General features: G+C 44.4%; 1 protein-coding gene across 18 annotated transcripts in view; it reads left to right on the top strand.

The window, feature by feature from the left end:
- Nucleotides 1-1,213: 1,213 nt before the first annotated feature.
- PTPRJ (protein tyrosine phosphatase receptor type J) overlaps nucleotides 1,214-18,376 on the top strand; it is an 87,381-nt gene continuing 70,218 nt past the window's right edge. For 13 of the 18 annotated variants that reach the window (XM_040560178.1, XM_040560170.1, XM_040560176.1 and 10 more), the window contains exon 1: nucleotides 12,349-12,496. In XM_040560178.1, the coding sequence (XP_040416112.1) occupies nucleotides 12,422-12,496 (75 nt within the window). In that variant the 5' untranslated portion in view covers nucleotides 12,349-12,421. The other 5 variants (XM_040560173.1, XM_040560174.1, XM_040560163.1 and 2 more) reach the window with 4 other exon arrangements.

Below are 18,376 nucleotides of genomic sequence, written 5' to 3'. Positions count from 1 at the left end.
TCCACCGTCTATACGACAAAGGTCCTTACTTCTTTAAACTAATGAGACCACTCTCTATATACTGAGTTCAGCTACATTTAAGTAATTTAGGTAGATTGTATCACAGCAGAGCTCCTTGGCATTTATGCAAAGGGAAAAAATTCAGATGAATAAACTCATGTTTTATGACTCAGCAGACAGAGTCTCAGTTTCTGGCTTTCACACAATCCTCTGCAACCTTGGGCAAGCTACTTAATTGCTTTCTGTGCCATCTGTAAAAACCTTCTCTGTGCCTCCTATTTTATCCATAACCACTTTAATGCAAATATTATCCTACATATTTGCATGGTACCTACCAACTAGGGAACTTTGCTCCTGGTAATCCCTAGGCATCATTAGAATTAAGAATAACCTAGTAATATCTGAGTAACATCAATTTATTTCAACCTACACTCCCTTAACATGTCTTCTGGATGTCTTCCAAATATTGCCAAACTAGAAACGAAAGCACTAATAAGAACATATATCCTGTCATGTAGTCTGGCTACAGGTTCCACAAATAGGGAGCTTTCAATGCTGAAGACTGAGCACAGATGCCATGCCAGCAGGGAACAAGGCTGCAAAGGGAGAGTTGGAACCATGAGCTGCCTGGCAGTTACTGTGAAAAGTGACCTTTTTATTCACTGTAACATTCTTTGTCTCATTTTCTTCCTGCCAGAGTGGTGTGTGTGTACAGGTGGGCAGAACCTAGGAAACACAATTCCTTGCCTTGCTATATCATGCTTACCGTTATTAGGGAGCATTTTTTTTCCTCTTGGATTTGCACCTCAGGTTTTGTCTGCCTCCTGTAAGAGATTTCCGGGTACAGATCAAGGAAGGGAAAGGTGAAATACTTCCTGAAGAGTTGCCTTTGGAGATCAGCAAAAGTTATAACACATGCAATACATAAGGTACCTCATATTAATATGTAAATAAAAACCACTTCTTCTGAAGTTTGGGCAAATCTGACAGGGTCCATAACAGGACATTTTGAAAATAAATAAATGCTGAAGAAGAAGAGAAAAGAGAACAGGCAAATATATCCACCAACCTTCCTTCTCAATCAGTTTCAGGTGGGCCCAATTTTGCCTTGAAACTACATTCAAGCAACAGGGTGGGACTAGTCTCTTTCAGCAGTATGCAAGGGCTTTATAAGCACTTGTATAACAGCAGCTCTATTTTTGCTCTGTTTTCACAAGCCTGTAATGTCTATGTCTGTATCAAGACTCAGGAGATTTTTCAGCACTGTGCTGCTTCTGGCAGTGTGAGGTAGCTCTTAGAAGCTCTCTATAGAGGTCTGGTAAGCTAGGTGGGGTAATTTTGTTTATGAGTTGGCCCAGAGTTTTGCAAAGGAGAAGAGAGTATGGCACAGTCTTTCCAGAGTCCTGTTCCAGTTGGAGGGAGACTTCTGTGGCCTGTTATGAAGTGCTGGAGGTTTACATTTAGCTTTTCCTGTCGGAAGAAATAGATCTGGCAAACAGACAGCTAGCAAGCTATTTCTGGGAAACTACTTTCTTAATAATTAAAAGCACCTGGGCAGACTTTCCTTGTCCAAACAGCACTGTCTAGCCAGGCCTTGGGGTCAGAGATTCAAATGTGGAATGGCTTTAGCAGTGGCAGAAATTTAGGAGTTCATGGTACTCCTTTGCCTTGCACATCTTGGATGTCCATTTGTGCACCTGAGGTAAAGTTGACAAAGGACTGAATGAAAGTCTGTGACCTCTAAAGTGTCAAAAGCTCCTTAAAAGCCAAGTGTTCATTCTGGCTGTGCCAGATGTTCAGAGATAATGAAATGAACTTAAAAAGTATGTCTCCTCCCCTGTCCTCAAGAGTTCATTTCACCTTTTGGATGGTGACCCTTTGGGGATCATGTTTCTAGACTTATTCCTGCAATCAGGAGGGAGCCAGTCACATTTCTTTTTAAAGAAGAACTGGGAGTCTTTCCTGCCTGTGATGCAGGTGTAGATACTTCTGGAAGGAGAAAAAGCCACTGTCAAGAGGCTGGCAGTCAAACTGTTAAAGGTGGTGGTGATCTTGAATTCATTTGAAATGAAATGAATTCAGAGGAATTGAGATGACTGGAACTATTTATAGTTGAATGGAAGCAAGATCAGACTTTGTATTTAGGCAGCTCCTACTTCCTTAGTAGCTTTATTAGTCAATAGGTGTCTTTTTGAAAACATGGTGTTTCTACCTGATGTCATCTAGGGAGGGAATGGGGGACTGGCAGGGCATCCTGAGAAAACATTTCTCAGTTGGCAAACAGCTGTCTTCCAGCTTATTCTGCCAGAACCTAGATGAGGCAGTAAAGCTTTCACTGCTAAATGTGGCAGTTCCTGTAGTTCGTGGGATACCAGGAAGGAATATGGCCCACATTTGTGGATAATGTGCATTATCCACAGCAGGCCAAGTACAGCAGCACTTTGTGTCCAGGGGAGAGAAATTAGAGAATGTACTTGGCAACTACCCTCTAGAAGGGAATAGCACCACCATTAAATGCTAAGTAGGTTTCTTATCTCTTCTGTCCTATAGCTATTACTTATGTCTACATATGCCTTAACCTCTACCTCAGCCCATTTTTGTATACAGCATCCCAAACTTCAATAAAACACACAAGAAAGGCAGTAATTACCACACAAAATTAAAGGGATTAAGATAGGATTCTAGATAATCTACTTAGAGAAAAATCTAACTGAGCTATCTTAACTAAATGAACTTGTTCAGAAAATCTAAGCTTGTGAAGAGCACGTAGATGAGAATAAGGATTAATTCTCATGTCTCAGGGCCTGACCAGGCCAAAACCCGAGGACCTCTTCAGAAGGAGACCAGCAAATAGTTTTGTTAATTAACCAGCATTTTTTGGTTACTGAGATAAAAATATTTATGGTTTTAACTTTACTCTTTACCGTTCTGTTACCTTTAGACAAAGAATTGCTAACTCTTGGAGATACATGCTTCCTTGAGTCAGAAGTGGCTAATGGACTAGGTAAGATTGATGCTGAGACCAACTGTTAGGAAAAAAAAAATAAAAATAAATTGGATTGTATTTATTTGTCTCACCAAACCACATTTTAATAGTAGAAGCAAACTCAACTTGTGGTACAGAAAGAATATACTTTGCAGAAGAGAAACATAATCAGCTTTATCTCCTAGATTAATTAAAGACACTGGATAAAGGAAATGAATTTTGCAAAGGCTCCATTACCATTCCCTCTGACAATCACTAAAAAGCACAAGCACATTCTCTATTATCTGCTGCTTTTCTGAGCTGCAGGGATTAGAAATCTCTCAAACGGACACCACTTTGAACTTGCAAGGCACCTGCTTGCCTGAGGTTCAGGTAAGGTTGGTCAAACTGCCATGGTGGGTGGGCATGGGGAGTCTTCTCATGGCAATGATGCTTCCCCTGTATCAGGTGTTAAGTGTCCCTCTTGGGGTGTGTTAGAGCAAAGAAGCCAGTGACTGAGAGCAGAGAACCCAGGCCTAGCCAAAAGCATCAGCCTCAGCACACCTGGTTTGTCAAAAATAACAGCACAGTCTGACAGGAAGCCCATGCGGTGTATTTATGGCCACATCTGCAGCGGATAGCCCTACCTCCACTTTGCAGCTTGTGGTGTGGCAGCAGCAATGCTTCTTGAACAAGAAAACTATATATATATATTTTTTAGCATTTCCCTGCTTTTGACTTGCAGCTTTAATATTGAAGGTCTGTGCTGTATGATTTATGTTCCTGGTCAGCCACTTCAAACATTTTATTTCCTTACTTTGGTATCACCTGGAGGTATGAGTCTTGTGGAGAAATAAGGCAGTAATTTTCTGCCATACCCCTGCTATCTGTTTTGCTTTTACCCCATTCTCTTCCTGTTTCCTTTCTCCCTGGCCACTGTGAAGTTATTCCTTGCCAAAAAGGGGCGTTTTTACAGTGACACAGAGTATCTGTACTGCCGTAAACCCCTGCTGAAGACAAGACACTTGTTTATACTCAAAAGGAGTTATGTGCTTAATCTGGGCTGTCTTCAGCTAGCAACAGAGATGACAATTGCAGCTCCTTAGCCAGTCACTCATGGGGAAAAAAAAATAATCAAAAAACCCTGCATCTTTTCTGGCACAGAATATAGTCTGTAGTGCTATTGCCCTTCTGCACTTTCTCACTTTGGAGTTTGCTAGCAGATCTGCAGCAATTAGCAAGGAGGACAAGTATGAAAATATCAAATGATCACGTTTTCATATCCTGTAAAGTTCCTGCAACAGTGTATATCTATGCAGATGCACTTTGGGAAGTTCAGGATCTTCAGGAAAATGAAATTTTTCAGTTTTAAGAGAGCAGACTATTCACCCAACCTTTTTAAGTTGTCAAATAGCTATAAAATTAACTTGGACTATTGTTGGTGAGTACTTGTTGAAGCAAGCAGAATCCAATCTATCAATTTCTAAGTGCCTTCCATGGGATTTATTTGTAATTGTTGATGTGGCTTCCTTGCCCTCTGGGCACTTGTTTTCTTGCAGAACAGAAGCACCATTCAGAATGGCCTATTGTTTAACTAAGGAATCGCAGGTGGAAACATCACAGACTGAAACTATTAATCCAAAAAGCAGTGTACTAGTCTGTCATTTTTGTTCATATGCAAGTGCATCTTATTAAAATACGGGGGAATAGCAATAGCAGTACTTCATTGTTTGTTTTGTTGTTCATTATTTCAGCTAGAGTTTAATGAATGTGAGAGCTTCTTTCCAGGAGCATAATGAAGGTGCATAGCACTGACTGCTGAAGTGGTAGATAGCAGTTTTTCCTTAAGAAAATAGATACTAAAACAAAAAATCTAGAAACAGAATCTGAGAGTTTTGAAAGGGATATAAGCCAACTTGGTGTTCAGTTCTCATTGAGAGTTGAAAGGTCAGTATAAGAATTTGGCCAGCTAAGCCTCAGCATGTCTTGCAGGATGTTTAGGGCTGTGGTGCCCCACTAAATAGCAGGTTATTGTCAAAGCATCATTTCCAGTCAGACAGGACAAGTAAATGAACAAAGATCAGAGTGCATCACCAGGCATTAGAATTGCAAGTGCAGGGATGCAAATTCAGAGCCAGGGAGTGTAGTCATGCTAGCTGGGATGTGAACTGACAATTTTTTGATGTCAGCTTTTGTTTTCTTCCCTGGCAGATGTCTTCCCAGCCTTCTTGCCACTGCTTTTCAAGCTCGGTTGGTAGGTTTTATTACCAAAATTCTTGAAACCATCCCAATTCAATCACACTGGTTTGAGCCCAGTAAATAGCACCTGGTAGCCACCAAAAAGAGGCTCAGGATGGTCTCAGTCTCTCCTTGTGCTGAATACCAAGACTCCAGGGACTCAGACTTAACTTCTTTGCTTTTTCCCTTTCTGACACTTCTTGTATACCTGTGTAAAAGGCAAGAGATGTCCAGCTTAAAGCTGGCATTTGTGCTGGTTATATGTAAAACAGGACAGTTGTGCTCCAGCCAGTATTTTTATTGCTCAACTTACTGTTTTTCCTGCTTTATTACAGTATTATCAAATGTAGATTGCTATAGAAAAAATTCATGCTTCAATACTGTGTGTGAAATGAGTACAAGAGGATGTGTCCACATCACTTTTAGGGGCAATCTCTGCAGTGGAGCAAGAGTTGATTGACTCTGAAAATTGTAGTCACCTAGGACATCCACCAACTGTTCTTTCCTAATCTAGCTGATATGCATCACCCTTGAAAAACATCTGCAATCTTGCATAATTTCTGCCCATTATTTTTATTTCTTGGGGGGATGAGCAGAAGACATCATGAAAGCCTGGTTAGCCTAACCCTAAACCCTAACTCTAGCCCTCTGCCACTCAGTTCACAATGTTGAAAATAGGGGAAAAGGAGGCTCGATCATTTTGTCAAAAAAACTCAATATATTTGCTTTTTAATTTCTTTAACTTGTTCCTTCTTTAATACATTGATATTTGCCACTTTGGGATTTGAGCAGTCATCTATGGCTAGAGACTATGGTCCTTACATTTGGGAATCTTGGTTCTGTTAGTTTCACCAGCCATTTTGGCAAGCGGTGTCACAGAGCCATGGTGTTGTAGACAAGTTTAAGGCCTTAGTTTTTAGAGATGGCAGGATCATTGTAGGACATTGTGGCAGATGGTACTTCTGGACAGCATAGACTATTCAGCCACTGCCTTTTTTACTGTCCTATGACAGAGGTCCCCAGTCATATCCACACCTGCTAGTTCACATCGGCCAGGTGACTTCACTCGTTCAGTAGAGCAGACTCAGCAATTGTGAAGCTTTGTAGCACAGCTTTAGAAATTATTCTGATGTTATTCCGTTTATATTGTATGGTGTCTTTTTTTTTTTGGAAACTGTTTTTTTCAGAGAATTAGAATAGGTGAAAGTGATTCCGCTCAAGTTCTACATGCTAAAAAAAATCTATGCATTTTATTTTAGTAAGCAGGGAGATGAGGAAAAAAAGCTTGTAAGGTGGGGGAGAAGGGGAAATCTTTCTACCGGCTGCACAGGCTCCCAGATTCTCCCAGTATTTTCCAGACTCGTGTCAGTCCCTGCTGCTTTTTGCTCTATATGCTACCTCAGACCTGTCCCTTATTTATGGGCTGCTGAGATACGGTTGTGCCCTTTGCTAATCCCTACAGAGATTGTCTGTCATGAACATCGCTCTCCTGTCTGAGTAAAACTCTGTATGTTTATTGTGCTAGTAGTCCTTTGCAATCCATGACATTATTCCTGTGCGAAGCCTAGTGAGTACACGGGATGGCATTTGTGAGGCAGGCTATAGGGCCAGGACTTCTTCCCTACACCCATTGAAGCTAAGCCCATTCGTTGCTGCATAGAAGACAGCCTGCTTATAAGACTGATGCCTGTTTGAACTTGAGTCACTTACAAAAATATTCTGTTGTGCTGGGAGTAGCTCAGGTGCTGCAGATGCTTTGGAGTGTGTTATTCTGTGGGTTTTTAATGCATATTTTCCCCTCAATTATTATGTAAAAGATATCCTCCCTGCCCACCTTCCCTCCCACTCAGGAAACTGGCCGCTGAATGAGTGTAATAGATTGACTGAAGGTGTTTCCTGCCTCCGAAAGTAATTTTCAGTTATTGTACTTTGAAGTCTTGTTGAAAGTCAGGTCAAAAAAAGAAGACAAAAGCTTGTATTCAGTTTGTTCTCTTTTCTAGCCTCCACCATGGCAATAAAAAGCAACTAAAACTGTCTTTCTCCTCTCCCTCAGTCAAAAGAAAACCATCCCAAACCTGGCCTAACCAGGACACAGAAGTTAACTTTCCTCTTTCAAAAAGTGACATTGCCTTTGAGTGTCCTATTTGGTCAAGTTTCACCATCCAACTTAAAAATGGTCATGCCAGCAGCTCAGTACACCTTTTGTTCCTTGTGAGGAACATAAGAAAAAGCAAGAAAATGTGCTGCCTAGGAGTTACAATACTACATAGCAGTCCTCAGCCAGTAGCTCTGGCAGCTACAGACTGTGGAGAACTTATGTGAGCAGAAACCAGGTTAGATCCACATCCAACTTCAGAGACATTCCAGCATCTATTACAACAGTAGAACTATCCCAGGTGCAGTACTAAATAGAAGGTGTTCTACTTTTTTTTTTTTTTTTTTAACCAAAGCTGCTGCTGAGTGTAGCATTTGCTGCAAATTCTTCATTTTCTGCCCGCAGCTAGACACCCCAGGAAGATCCACAGCACTCATGAAGACATTCACCTCTATAACCTTTTAATGAGTGTAGCATTGTCCTTTCCGTGCACTGCTCTGGTCTCGAGGATGATTTCTAATTTCATGTCCAGTGTTTGCTATGTCTCTGAGGCTGGGCAGAGAGACTGAACTGTGTGCTGTGATCTTCCATTTGATCTGAGAACATCTGAACCAAATTACGTACCAATTTTTGTTCTGTTTTGTTACTACTTGTGTGTGGACATATGTGTATATATATAAAAACCTTCTCCTGTGAATACCTTTAGTCAATCTTCTTTTAGTTAATCTTTTCTTCCAAGGTAATCTTAAAAGCAATAGAACTGCATTTGTTCCCAGGACAACACTGTACATTATGGTGATGTATGTTTTAGTTTATTCTCCCCTTATTCCTCTGTTGCAATATAAAAGGGACTGGAGTCCTGCTTTCCGAGTTGTTCCCAAGAGATGCATCTGAGTTCAGTGGTACGTGGAATCCTGAAGGATCCTTTAGGGGTCTGATGAAGTGGCGTAAATAAGAGTCAGAGCAATGTCAAGCAGAAGGAGCACTTCGGACTTAAATTGCTTCAGGGCACTGAGCAATGATGGACAGGACAGAAGGCCGTTTGTCATTCAGCGTGAGTCACATAGGTCCTGTCTTGTCTGAATCTGTGAACTTGCAATGGCAAGCAAGAACACACAGTGCTTTTTGGATCCCAGTCTGAAATCATATCACTGAGTGCTTCCTCTCTTATTAATGACAATAGTAACGTACACTTTTCTCACCTATTGTCCTGTCTCGCCTATTTAAATGGCAAGCTGATGCTAACACTCATTTTTTGCTGAGTGCTTATACAACACTTTGGTACAGCAAGGCCCTCTTTTGGACATTGCTGCTGTAAGCAACTAAGGAATGCTCTATAGGGGAGACCACAGATAAATCTATCCAGCCCAGTGTTCTGTCTCCAGCAGCATTAGGAGATTGTGTTTAAGAAAAGCAAAGAAACCTGACCGCCATCTCAGGTCCATGACTAACATCTGCAGTCTTTGATTTGGGATGTTGTGGACTCATCTCTGCCTGTTTATGGACATGTCCTTGGATTTGTCACCCTTCTCTTTGGAACTGCTTATGCCATTTGCCTTTAAAACCTGCTGTGACTACAGATTGCTCTGTTTGCTGCCTGTTATGTAAAAAAAAAAAAACTTATTGCATCTGTTCTAAGCCAATGTCGTACTAGTTTTGGTGTGTGGTCTTAGTTCTAGGTTGGATTTAATGAAGAAAAGCTCTTCATCCTATTTTTGGGTAGCCATCTCCACTCAATTGCAAAATCTTACCTTTTTAAGTCTCTCTTTGTAAGACAGCTGTGCTATCATCTATGTCATTTTAACTGCCCTTCTCAGTGCCTTCCCTACCATGTCCATTATGTCCTTCTTGTGATGCTGAGACCAGAACCGCACGTTAGGATGTGGGTGTACCTGGATTTTATGTACTGGCAAAATGATGTTCTCTGCATTGTTCTCAACACCCTTCCTGATGATGCTCAACAATGTGAAGCCTCTTTTGGCTGACACTGCATTGAGCTGATGAATGAAACTGTGAATAACTAATGAGAATATGCTATTGTGATTGAGGCTGGCTGTGGTATGCAGTTAAATATAGCCATACTGATTTTTTTTAGAAACTATTTAATTGCCAGTCTCAGTGGAAGACTGATATTATCGGCCAGGGCGACTGCTCTGAATTGGACTGCTTTGGATTACTGTATATTTTTGCAGTCTCCCCTTTCTCTCTGCCTGGAGCATCAATAGTACACCTTACTGTACAAACTAGATTGCCCATAAGTAGTATGCCTGCACATTCCTCCTGGATTTGTGAGCAAGAGCCCAAGGCCACTTTTAAACTTAGGTCTCTTGTTCAAAACCTTGATTATAAGGATGTGGAAACACTTTTCTCTGATGCTTCCTTTTGAAGAGGTTTTATGACTCAGATGCACAAATTAACTTTCAGATGAAAGTACAGTGGAAGCTTTAGCCCAGGAGCAACACCTACCTGGTTTTATAATCCTGTCACGCATATAGCTTTAATATAAGCCTGTAGAATAAACACAATTTACCTATAGAAACAATTAGGCAACCGCAGTTGTCATTCAGGGAATTTCCAGCAGATTAGTAACAAGCTGTGAAGAGCCTGTGGCCTGAAATGCAACCTTGAGCCTCTAATTCCTGGAAATTATTTGTGTTGAGATGGTTATTGCTGCTGAACAATTAACACCTGGAAGACTCTTTAAAAAATCTGGGCTTTAATTTTTTGTTTCTTTGGTTTTCAGCATGCTAAGTCCCAGATTCTGGCATGAATCACAGCTTGTTGTCATCCAGCTCTTCCCTGTGGTCTGCATGGCTAGCATTCAATGAGAGTGTGCTATAGAGAAGAGTCACTGATCCAAGGAAACTATGAGGTACACTTACCATTCTTTCTCCACTGACCTCTCAAAATCTAATCAGAATAGCCTATTTTGGAATATTCACCCAAGAATTTTAAACAATCTTGGGGAGACGAATGTTTCATCAGAGTCTGTACATACAAAAAGAAGTTTGCTATCATTTTTTTTTTCAACAAATCAAGTGGAAATTGCACCTCTGTTTTATGTTACAAAGTATTGCATTCTTAGTGCCATGTGTTTCTTGGCACTTCGTACTGTGGCCATCTTCAGTATATCTGAGCTTATTCAAATGTCAGTGAATCCTGATAGGTCACTTCAGTGCAGCTGGTGTTATGTCACTGATGGCATACTTATAGCACACAAGAAATATCTCTGGAAAGGAGCTAGTCCTTTGAGGTCTGGTAACAGTCACTGGGTATTGTACCCTGAAACAGTAATGATCCTCCTATGCTTTCTGTGCCAGTTTAACCTCACTGTATAGGCAACTGCTGATGACAATGCCACTAATGATAGTTACAATCAAAGATCTGCATTAAGGCAGTTCTATCCTACAGACCTAGAAATACTGTTTTGCTACATGTAAATTTCACAGGATTCATACAGTTTCTTACTACTGTGGATGTTCCAGAGTTGTGACTACCTCCCAGAATCTCACAGGCCTCTTGTTTCAGGTAATTGACATACGAGCAGTTGTGAAGATTCAGCCACAAGTATTATGTGAAAGTAATTATCATAGATTCTGCATAGCCTGTACATGGAAAGCCCCTTCAGCTATGATGGATCCAGACAGACATGCTTTTGTGAAAGAGTTTTAACTTCCTGTAGTGACAATACAGCTGGCTGGTTGCTTTCTGGAGCAATGGAGTAAAATACCTGAAGAAATACAATACTTGCTACTTCTAAGATGAGTTCTATGGCCTACTGAGGAAAGAAAAATGAGTGAATTTGAGAGTATGGGAATAACGTGAGTTTGGGAATGGCAACACCAGCTTCAAGATTCTTGTAAATTTGAACAGGTCAGAATCCCATTTCTTGCTCTCTCGATGCCACTGCTGCTTGAATCAGTGGAGATATTCCCACTGAATTTTTAGGCTGGCTGGATTAGCTGTTAGACTGTTGTCTGGAAGGCACGCAACCGAAAACACCACGATGTTCTCGCTGTGAGCTGGAACCGAGGATGGCCAAGTACAACTGCTCAAGTGCAGTTGTGCAGCATAACCCTGATGTGCCGCCGTGAAGGTGGTTGGTTGTGTTTAGATGCAAGTGAAACCCTGCCCAGGCAGGAGCTGCGTTTTGGCATCTTAGAGCCACCAGGGCTCTCTGCAGGCACAGGGAGCTGCAACAAGGAGCTTGAGTCAGAGGTGTGATTTCCAAATTTCAGGGTTTGATCTGCAGAAGTTACCCCAGCGTTAACTTCACTGCAGCCAGTGAAACTTCTGGCAGTCATGTGGCTTACCAGGAAGAGCCTTCAACTGGAAAATAATTCTCAGGTGCCTTGCACAGAATGGAAACTATAGAAAAGATGATTTTATTAAGGGGTTTTGTACAGTGCTTATTTTCTTACTTGTATGTGCCCTAATGATTAAGTAGTTTCATGAAGTAATTATCTATTTCCTCCAAGCCTTACTGATAGGAAGGGATGAGCAGCCTCGTTATCTAGCTCTGATTCTCAGCCCCTCAAACCCTTAGCCATGCACATGCCCTTTTTCTTGAGAGTCTCCCCATGAACTCCCGGGGAAATAGCTGCTTCCATAATGCTGTGCGTGTGTTTTGAGGGGAAGACGGGCCAACTGCAAACATGTGAGCTCCCAACCTTTGGGAAAACCAAGCCTGCCCGTGCTCCCGTAATTAAAGACGCGGTGTGTAAGCTCACCTCGCTCGGCCCTTTCCCTTCTCCCGGCTGAGGGGACGCCTTAAGGGGCAGCAGGGGAGGTTATAGGGCAAGGGCGTTCAGCGGAACAGACGAGGAGAGGGACGGGGCCGCCGGAGGTGGGGGGCCGAGGGGTGGCAGCGAGCGGGGGGGGGGGAGGCAGGGAAGCCCCAGCCGCAGCCTCCCCGCGCCGCAGCACGGCCATGTAAGGGGCGGGAGGAGCCGTGCCGTGCCGAGCCCCGCTCAGGGCTTCCCTCGGGCTCCTCCCGTGCGCAGCGCTAGGGGGAGCGGTGGCCGGGAGGGCGGTGCCGGGGCGGGCGGCGCGGGGCCATGGCTCCGGGGGAGGCGGCGTCGGGCTGAGCGGCCGGCTGCGCGCCGGGAGCGCTCTCCGCCACCATGAGGCGGCTGCCGCGGCTCCTGCCTTGCCTCCTCCTCCTCCTCCTGCTGCCGCTGCTCCTGCTGCCTGCCGAGGTGAGGCGAGACGCGGGGCGGGGGTCGCCCGCCGGGGCGCAGCCCGTCCGCCGCACCTGCCCCGCGGGGAGGCCCAGGGCAGGTGTGCGGCTGGGGCCTCCCGGCCGGCCTTTGTCCCCCAGCAGGGCTCGGTCCCCTGCCGGGGTCCTGGGGGCTGCCCCCTTCTGGGGGGCTCAGCTCTGGGGGTGGCTGCTGGCTGGTACCGGAGGCAGGAGCCCGCGGGACAGCCGGGCGTGAGGGTGCCCCGGGTGCTTGCCTCGCTGAAAGCTACCCGAGGGATGGTTCCAGTCCCCCCTGCTGTGTATGGTAGCCTGCCCTCGTTGTGTTACTGCTGGTTAATTAGTAATGTGTTATTTGCACTTCTCCCACGCCAGCGATGCGCGTCGCCCGCTGGGTCCCAGGCTTCAGGAGCAGTGGTTACTGGGCAGTAAACCCCTGCTGTGGTGTGGACAGAGCGGACCTGGTGGTGTACGGCTGTGGGTCAACTGGAGGCCACTGTTGGCACAGTTGCGTTTCAAGCTTACCTCCCTCTACACCTGAGCATGATGCAGGATGTTCTTCCAAGAACACCTTTGGGTGATGTAAATTGTAATCCCTTGCCAGGTGATCCACCCATCGCTGGCTGGCATAGACTTTCACCCCATGCTTCTCTTGGCTGATTATTCTCTAACACTTCCATAGGTATGCTACATGACTGCTGCGAACTGTCATGTCTGGGGGCTTGCTGAACTTTTGCTTCTAGAAATACTTGCTTGGCTGCTCTACTTCGACCGTTTCTCCTACAGAAGTGTGAGCACGTGTTAGTATGGACCAAGGTGCTCAGTAACCTGTGCTGATGGTTCCCCTGGCTTGTGTTTCAGGCCCACTCTGAGGGTCACAGAGCAGAATTACACCACCTATTGTTTAACTGTTTTTTCCTTATCTTACATTGGTACCAGTTTGTGATTACAGCCAACGGTTATTGTAAATCTCTGCTTCATCCTCTTTGTATGTTTTATGTATTCAGTTTTGGATACATGTGTTTCTGTAATTCCATCCCCTTTTGCTGTTGTACCAAGGCTGGGAGTCATGGTCTGACAATGCTGAAGACTGCAATTTTTGACAGTCTCAGTTGTGACATGACCCTTACCAGTGAGCCTGAAGGCTTGTGCCAGGACTCTGGGTTTACCAGCTCTCTTGACTGGTGTTGGTCAGTACCTTGTGGAGTTTTGAACGTTGGGAGGGCCTGCTTGATCTCCTGAGAGAGGTGGGGGAATGGGAACTGAGTCCCTGTGAAAATCATTCATTTGTTTGAAATAGCTAAGTTTCAGTACGGCTGCTTGTGGTGGTTAGGGGGGTGACGTGTGAAAAGTGTGTGTTGGATTTGTGTAACCCATTAATGCCAATAATAAGGATGTGAAATAAAGCCTTACTTGGAGGGAATGATTGCTCTATGCATAATTAGTCTTGCTGCCTGTTCCAAGTACCATTGATGTGGTTTTGTTCCCTAAAAATAAGGATGGCATCTAGTAGGGAACAGTTTGGCTCTGTGTGGTGAATTCTTGGCACAGGTTAAGGCAGATGTCAGTGCTGGCCACTGTTAGTGGTGTGGCATGTGTGTGGGTACAGGGGTGTGCCCTGGGGCTGCCTGGTGAGTTATCCAGCTGAAGGATGAAGGAGGCAGCAGCTGGTGGGACCATCGGGCATGTGCCATGAGCTGGGCTTCGTGTGGTGCTGGTAAGAAACTATGGCCCCTTGTCTGCAGTCTCCCAGCCAGCCTGCAAGAGGGAGGACAGTGAGTCGGGTGGAAGCAGCTTGGCAGGATCCGGCCTCCACATTGCCTCTGAGACAACGGCTGTGGGGTCGGTGAAGGCACGGCGCTCCTAACACAGGCAGCATTGTCGGCCCCAACACACGCGAGGGCCGGGAAGCCTCCCGAGCTGTGGAACGGCTGTGTCATGGCAGCTCCTCGGTGGTGTGACAGGCATATGATCTTTCTATGGTGTCTTTTACTCAAGGATAAGCATCTTCCCTATTTTTTTTTTCTTAACGAATTACAGATTAGCAGGCAAGGTTGGCTTTCTTTTGCTTTAAAAACAAGACAAAGGAACCTTGTTTTGTGTTTTTATGGGATCTGGTGGTTTGAGAAGGATCCTGTTAGTGATACAACAGCATAACATCCACTACTCAAAAGTAATAGACTTGTAAGCTCCTGTATTTGTGTGGTTGTTTTGGTGCTTAGAATTACAAATGCCTTTTATGTGGACCTAATAGCCTGTTCTTACAGCTTATTCCCTGCACAGAACTCCTACTGATGCTGCGTGAGTCGATTACATAGGATTATGACTTAATTGCTGATGTGAATTTTGAGCTGAGGAGTTTAAATGAAGCACCATCATGTTTAAAATGTGGGCTTGCCGTGTGTGTATGTTGCACGTCAGTTAATTTCTGCTACATACTGGTCATTGTTAATCATCCTTGTTGATTCTTGCATGGTACTCTAAATTTTAGTTAATAAAATTATTCTATTTGTCACATGAAAGAAAAAGATGTTCAAAGTAAGTACTGTTTACAAAAGGATTTAGTAAATATTTTGGTGTAAATCTATGCATGGCTCCTTAAGAGCTTTAAAATATAATAAAGATTGAGAAATGTGAGGCTACCTAGCTGCTACTGTAAAGCCACCTCTGGGTGAAGCCTTTAGCAACCACCATTAGATAGATACCCCAGTTTGGCATCACTGGTCCAGAGACCTGAGCATGCCTGGAGTTACACTGTGGAGAACCGGAAGGGAAGCTGTGGCTGTGTTTCCTTGTGTCAGAGGAGCTTGGAGATATACTTCTCGTCTGTCAGGATGCATTATTTTCTGTGGTGACTGATGGTTGATTCTGTAACGCAAATGCCTTCATTCTTTTACTAAACCACAATTTAGGCTTATTTCAAGAGCTTCTGTATGTTCAAAATGAGAACAGACGCTGCGAACACCTTGTGCAATGCTCAATAAATGCTTTGTTTTCAAGGCGCCACAGATGTGCACAGCAACTGCGTATTGCAGCACACTCAGTTGGTTTCCAGTACTTGGATTTTAGTCCACAGCCAGCAACACACAACAAAATATCTTCTTCTGCGTATTTGAGATCAGAATTCAGGCCCACAGTGGAAATGTTGTCTGTGCAAACAGCCACGCTATTATTAGTACTTCCTCAATTATGTGAGCTACATGCAAGTCTTTGTTGAGGATTTTCATGGCATGTCATTTTTTTTTGGTTGGAGTTGCGAAGTATGAGAGAGAGAGAGAAATTGTTACTGTTTTAAAATTTTGGGTTGTTTATTATGTGGGGCTGATTTTTACTAATCCATGTAATTTTAATTTGTGCACTTCCATCTTCCTACTACAATTACAGGATATCATGGAGTGAGCATTTCAGCAGTGTCAGAGAGTGGTTGGGAACTGGAAATTTGATGTTCGTAGGTATGAAACCATCTCAAGTCATCTGTTTGCTTGGGTTTTTTTCTTGCTTAAAAGAAGATTTCTGATATGAGCAAAGCTATTGAACCAGTAAGTCTCTGTACAGTTGGATGCTAACCTGATGTGACTGCTTTTTGTTAGACTGCAAAATTTGAATGTAGATAATACCTTGAGCATCATCAAAGGTCAATGGGAGCGCAGGAGGAGCTAGTTGAATTTTCTTTAGCAGAGAGGGCCTACTGCTATATAGGAAGGGGAGAGTGACAGAGAACCTGCCTTAAATGGAGCCATCAGTAGGAAATCAGCTTTCATCAGGAGATGACTGTGCAGAGGAGGACGTTAATTGTGGGGGGAGGTTGCCAACTAAGTGTAGGTGAGCATGTGCTAGCATGTGAGACGTTAGAAAGCAACTGCTGGGGGGAAAGAGTGATCAGGCATGTGCAGGAAGAGAAGAACAAAACAGATGCACTGCTCTGGAAAGCAGCACCAAGGCTTTTCTCTAAGCGCTTTCCAGCTGTTCCCTAATGTATCTGCACATAAACAGGCCCCCTGGGGCTATTAATCCAAAATTCCAGGAAAAAATCCAAGATTAAGTGGGAAAGGTATTTCTGTAATCCAGCAAGGAATGGACACATACATGTGGTCCAACCAGAGCTGGATCGATGAACTCGTGGCTTGTAGTTATCTTCTGAGCCGTTGATGGGCATTTGGTGGAAAGGGCAGGGCAAGACGAGAGAACAGCCGTATCTTGCCATAGCGTCTGCCTGATGTCGGTGGTGTTTGGAACCTCCCTGAATGTGTGTAGGGTTGTTTTTCCATCGCCACCAGGACATTGGAAGAATCCCTTGTTCCCTTCTAATGAAACCCGTAGTGCGACTGTCACTCTTTTCCCGCTCCAATTTATCTGAGACAGCCTGGGCCACGTAAGAAAGCCTCTGTCTCCACCTGTGGAAATGCAGTGGAAGAAAAGGAAACTATGCTTTCACCAGCATCTCAGAATAGAGGAAATTGTGTCTACAGCTACAGCCAGAAGAAGGAATGGAAGAAGAATTGGAATCTGCTGGGCTACCAGACCTGTGGGGCTGTAACGGATCTCGGATTTATGTCCTGCAGGTATTTGCAGGGAAGAGGGCTGAGGCTTATGTCCGAAGGAGCCCTGCTGTGGGGAGGAGAAGGGCTGTTGGAAGGATGACCTCTAAGCTCCTGGTCAGTGTCAAGAAGTCTCCTTCTGCCCAGTACTGTGCATCCCTCTTGTCTTTCCTTTTGTATTCTTCTTTCACCTCCCACTTGGTTGGTGCACTTCTGACTTTTCTAATTGTGTTGTACAGTTTTAGCCAGACTAAATGAGTAAAAGAAGTATCTAGTATGTCATTGACGAATTCCTAATGCGTGCAGCGTCTTTGTTGCCTCTTTTAAAATGCTGGGGCTTTTTGTTTTCTTTATTGGAAAGACTTCATGGTTTTTTGGTTGATTGGTTTGGTTTTGTGGTGTGCAGGAGAATGCCATCTACATACCGTAGTACTGTTTTCTGTTTACTGTGCACCATATGGGCCAGGGCTGGAATATAAGGAGTAATTTGTGTGAGCTCCCCCCACCCCTACTGAAGGTAAGAGACTTCTGCTTCTGAGCCCATAAAATTGTCAAGGCAAGGCTTGAGCACTGGGTCTGGAGCTTTGCTGTAAATTACAGCCTGTCTACTGTAGCCTGGCAAGCAGATGCGGTCTTGTAGTGTTTCTTGTTGGAGGCTGTTGTGTTTTCAAATCGGGTTGTCTATGAACTCTCTCCCTGGAAATAAGGGACAAGCACGGGTGCCCAGGATCAGGTTGGAAGCGCTCTGCTCGGCTTGTGAGTCAGGGGCATGCTGCGAAGGCGACGAGGCAGTGGCCAGAGGAGGGTGCAGCTTGGGTTTGGGGCAGACCAGCCTACGTACACAGCAAAGCATGGGACTGTCTGCGGTGTTACAGACTGCATGCTTCCTGCTGCCTCCCTCTGACGCTCCTTTTGCCTCCTGTGTCAATTGCACGGTCCCTGCAGATAAATGGAGGTTGCTTTTTTTCCACTGCCTGCCTTCCCCGCAATTTCCTTATGATCCCAGAGCATTCACTTGAAATTTTGAACTTGCCCAAGATACTGTGCTCCAGAGGAACAAAGGGGAAAACCATGGGAGCTCATTCAGTTAGTGTCACCTGGCCCATGACTAACAGCGATCGATAGCAGCTCAAGGACAGATGATTTGGTGCTTACTGTCTGATTGGAACTCAGATGGATCACATCCTTGTCTTCCTCTAAACTTGCTCTGCTGCCTGTCCGTGCGTGAGGTGGCCTGCGCGTTTTGAAGTGGAAATGGCAGGGAAGATGCCGGTAGTCTCCAGCACCAACAACAGCCAAAATGCGAAGAGGAGCTCTGCCTGGCAAGGGCAGCGCTCCTGTGT

This window comes from Cygnus olor, chromosome 5 (genome assembly GCF_009769625.2).
Source record: "Cygnus olor isolate bCygOlo1 chromosome 5, bCygOlo1.pri.v2, whole genome shotgun sequence".
Taxonomy (NCBI): Eukaryota; Metazoa; Chordata; class Aves; order Anseriformes; family Anatidae; genus Cygnus; species Cygnus olor.
This window is presented reverse-complemented; position numbering and strand designations above follow the sequence as displayed.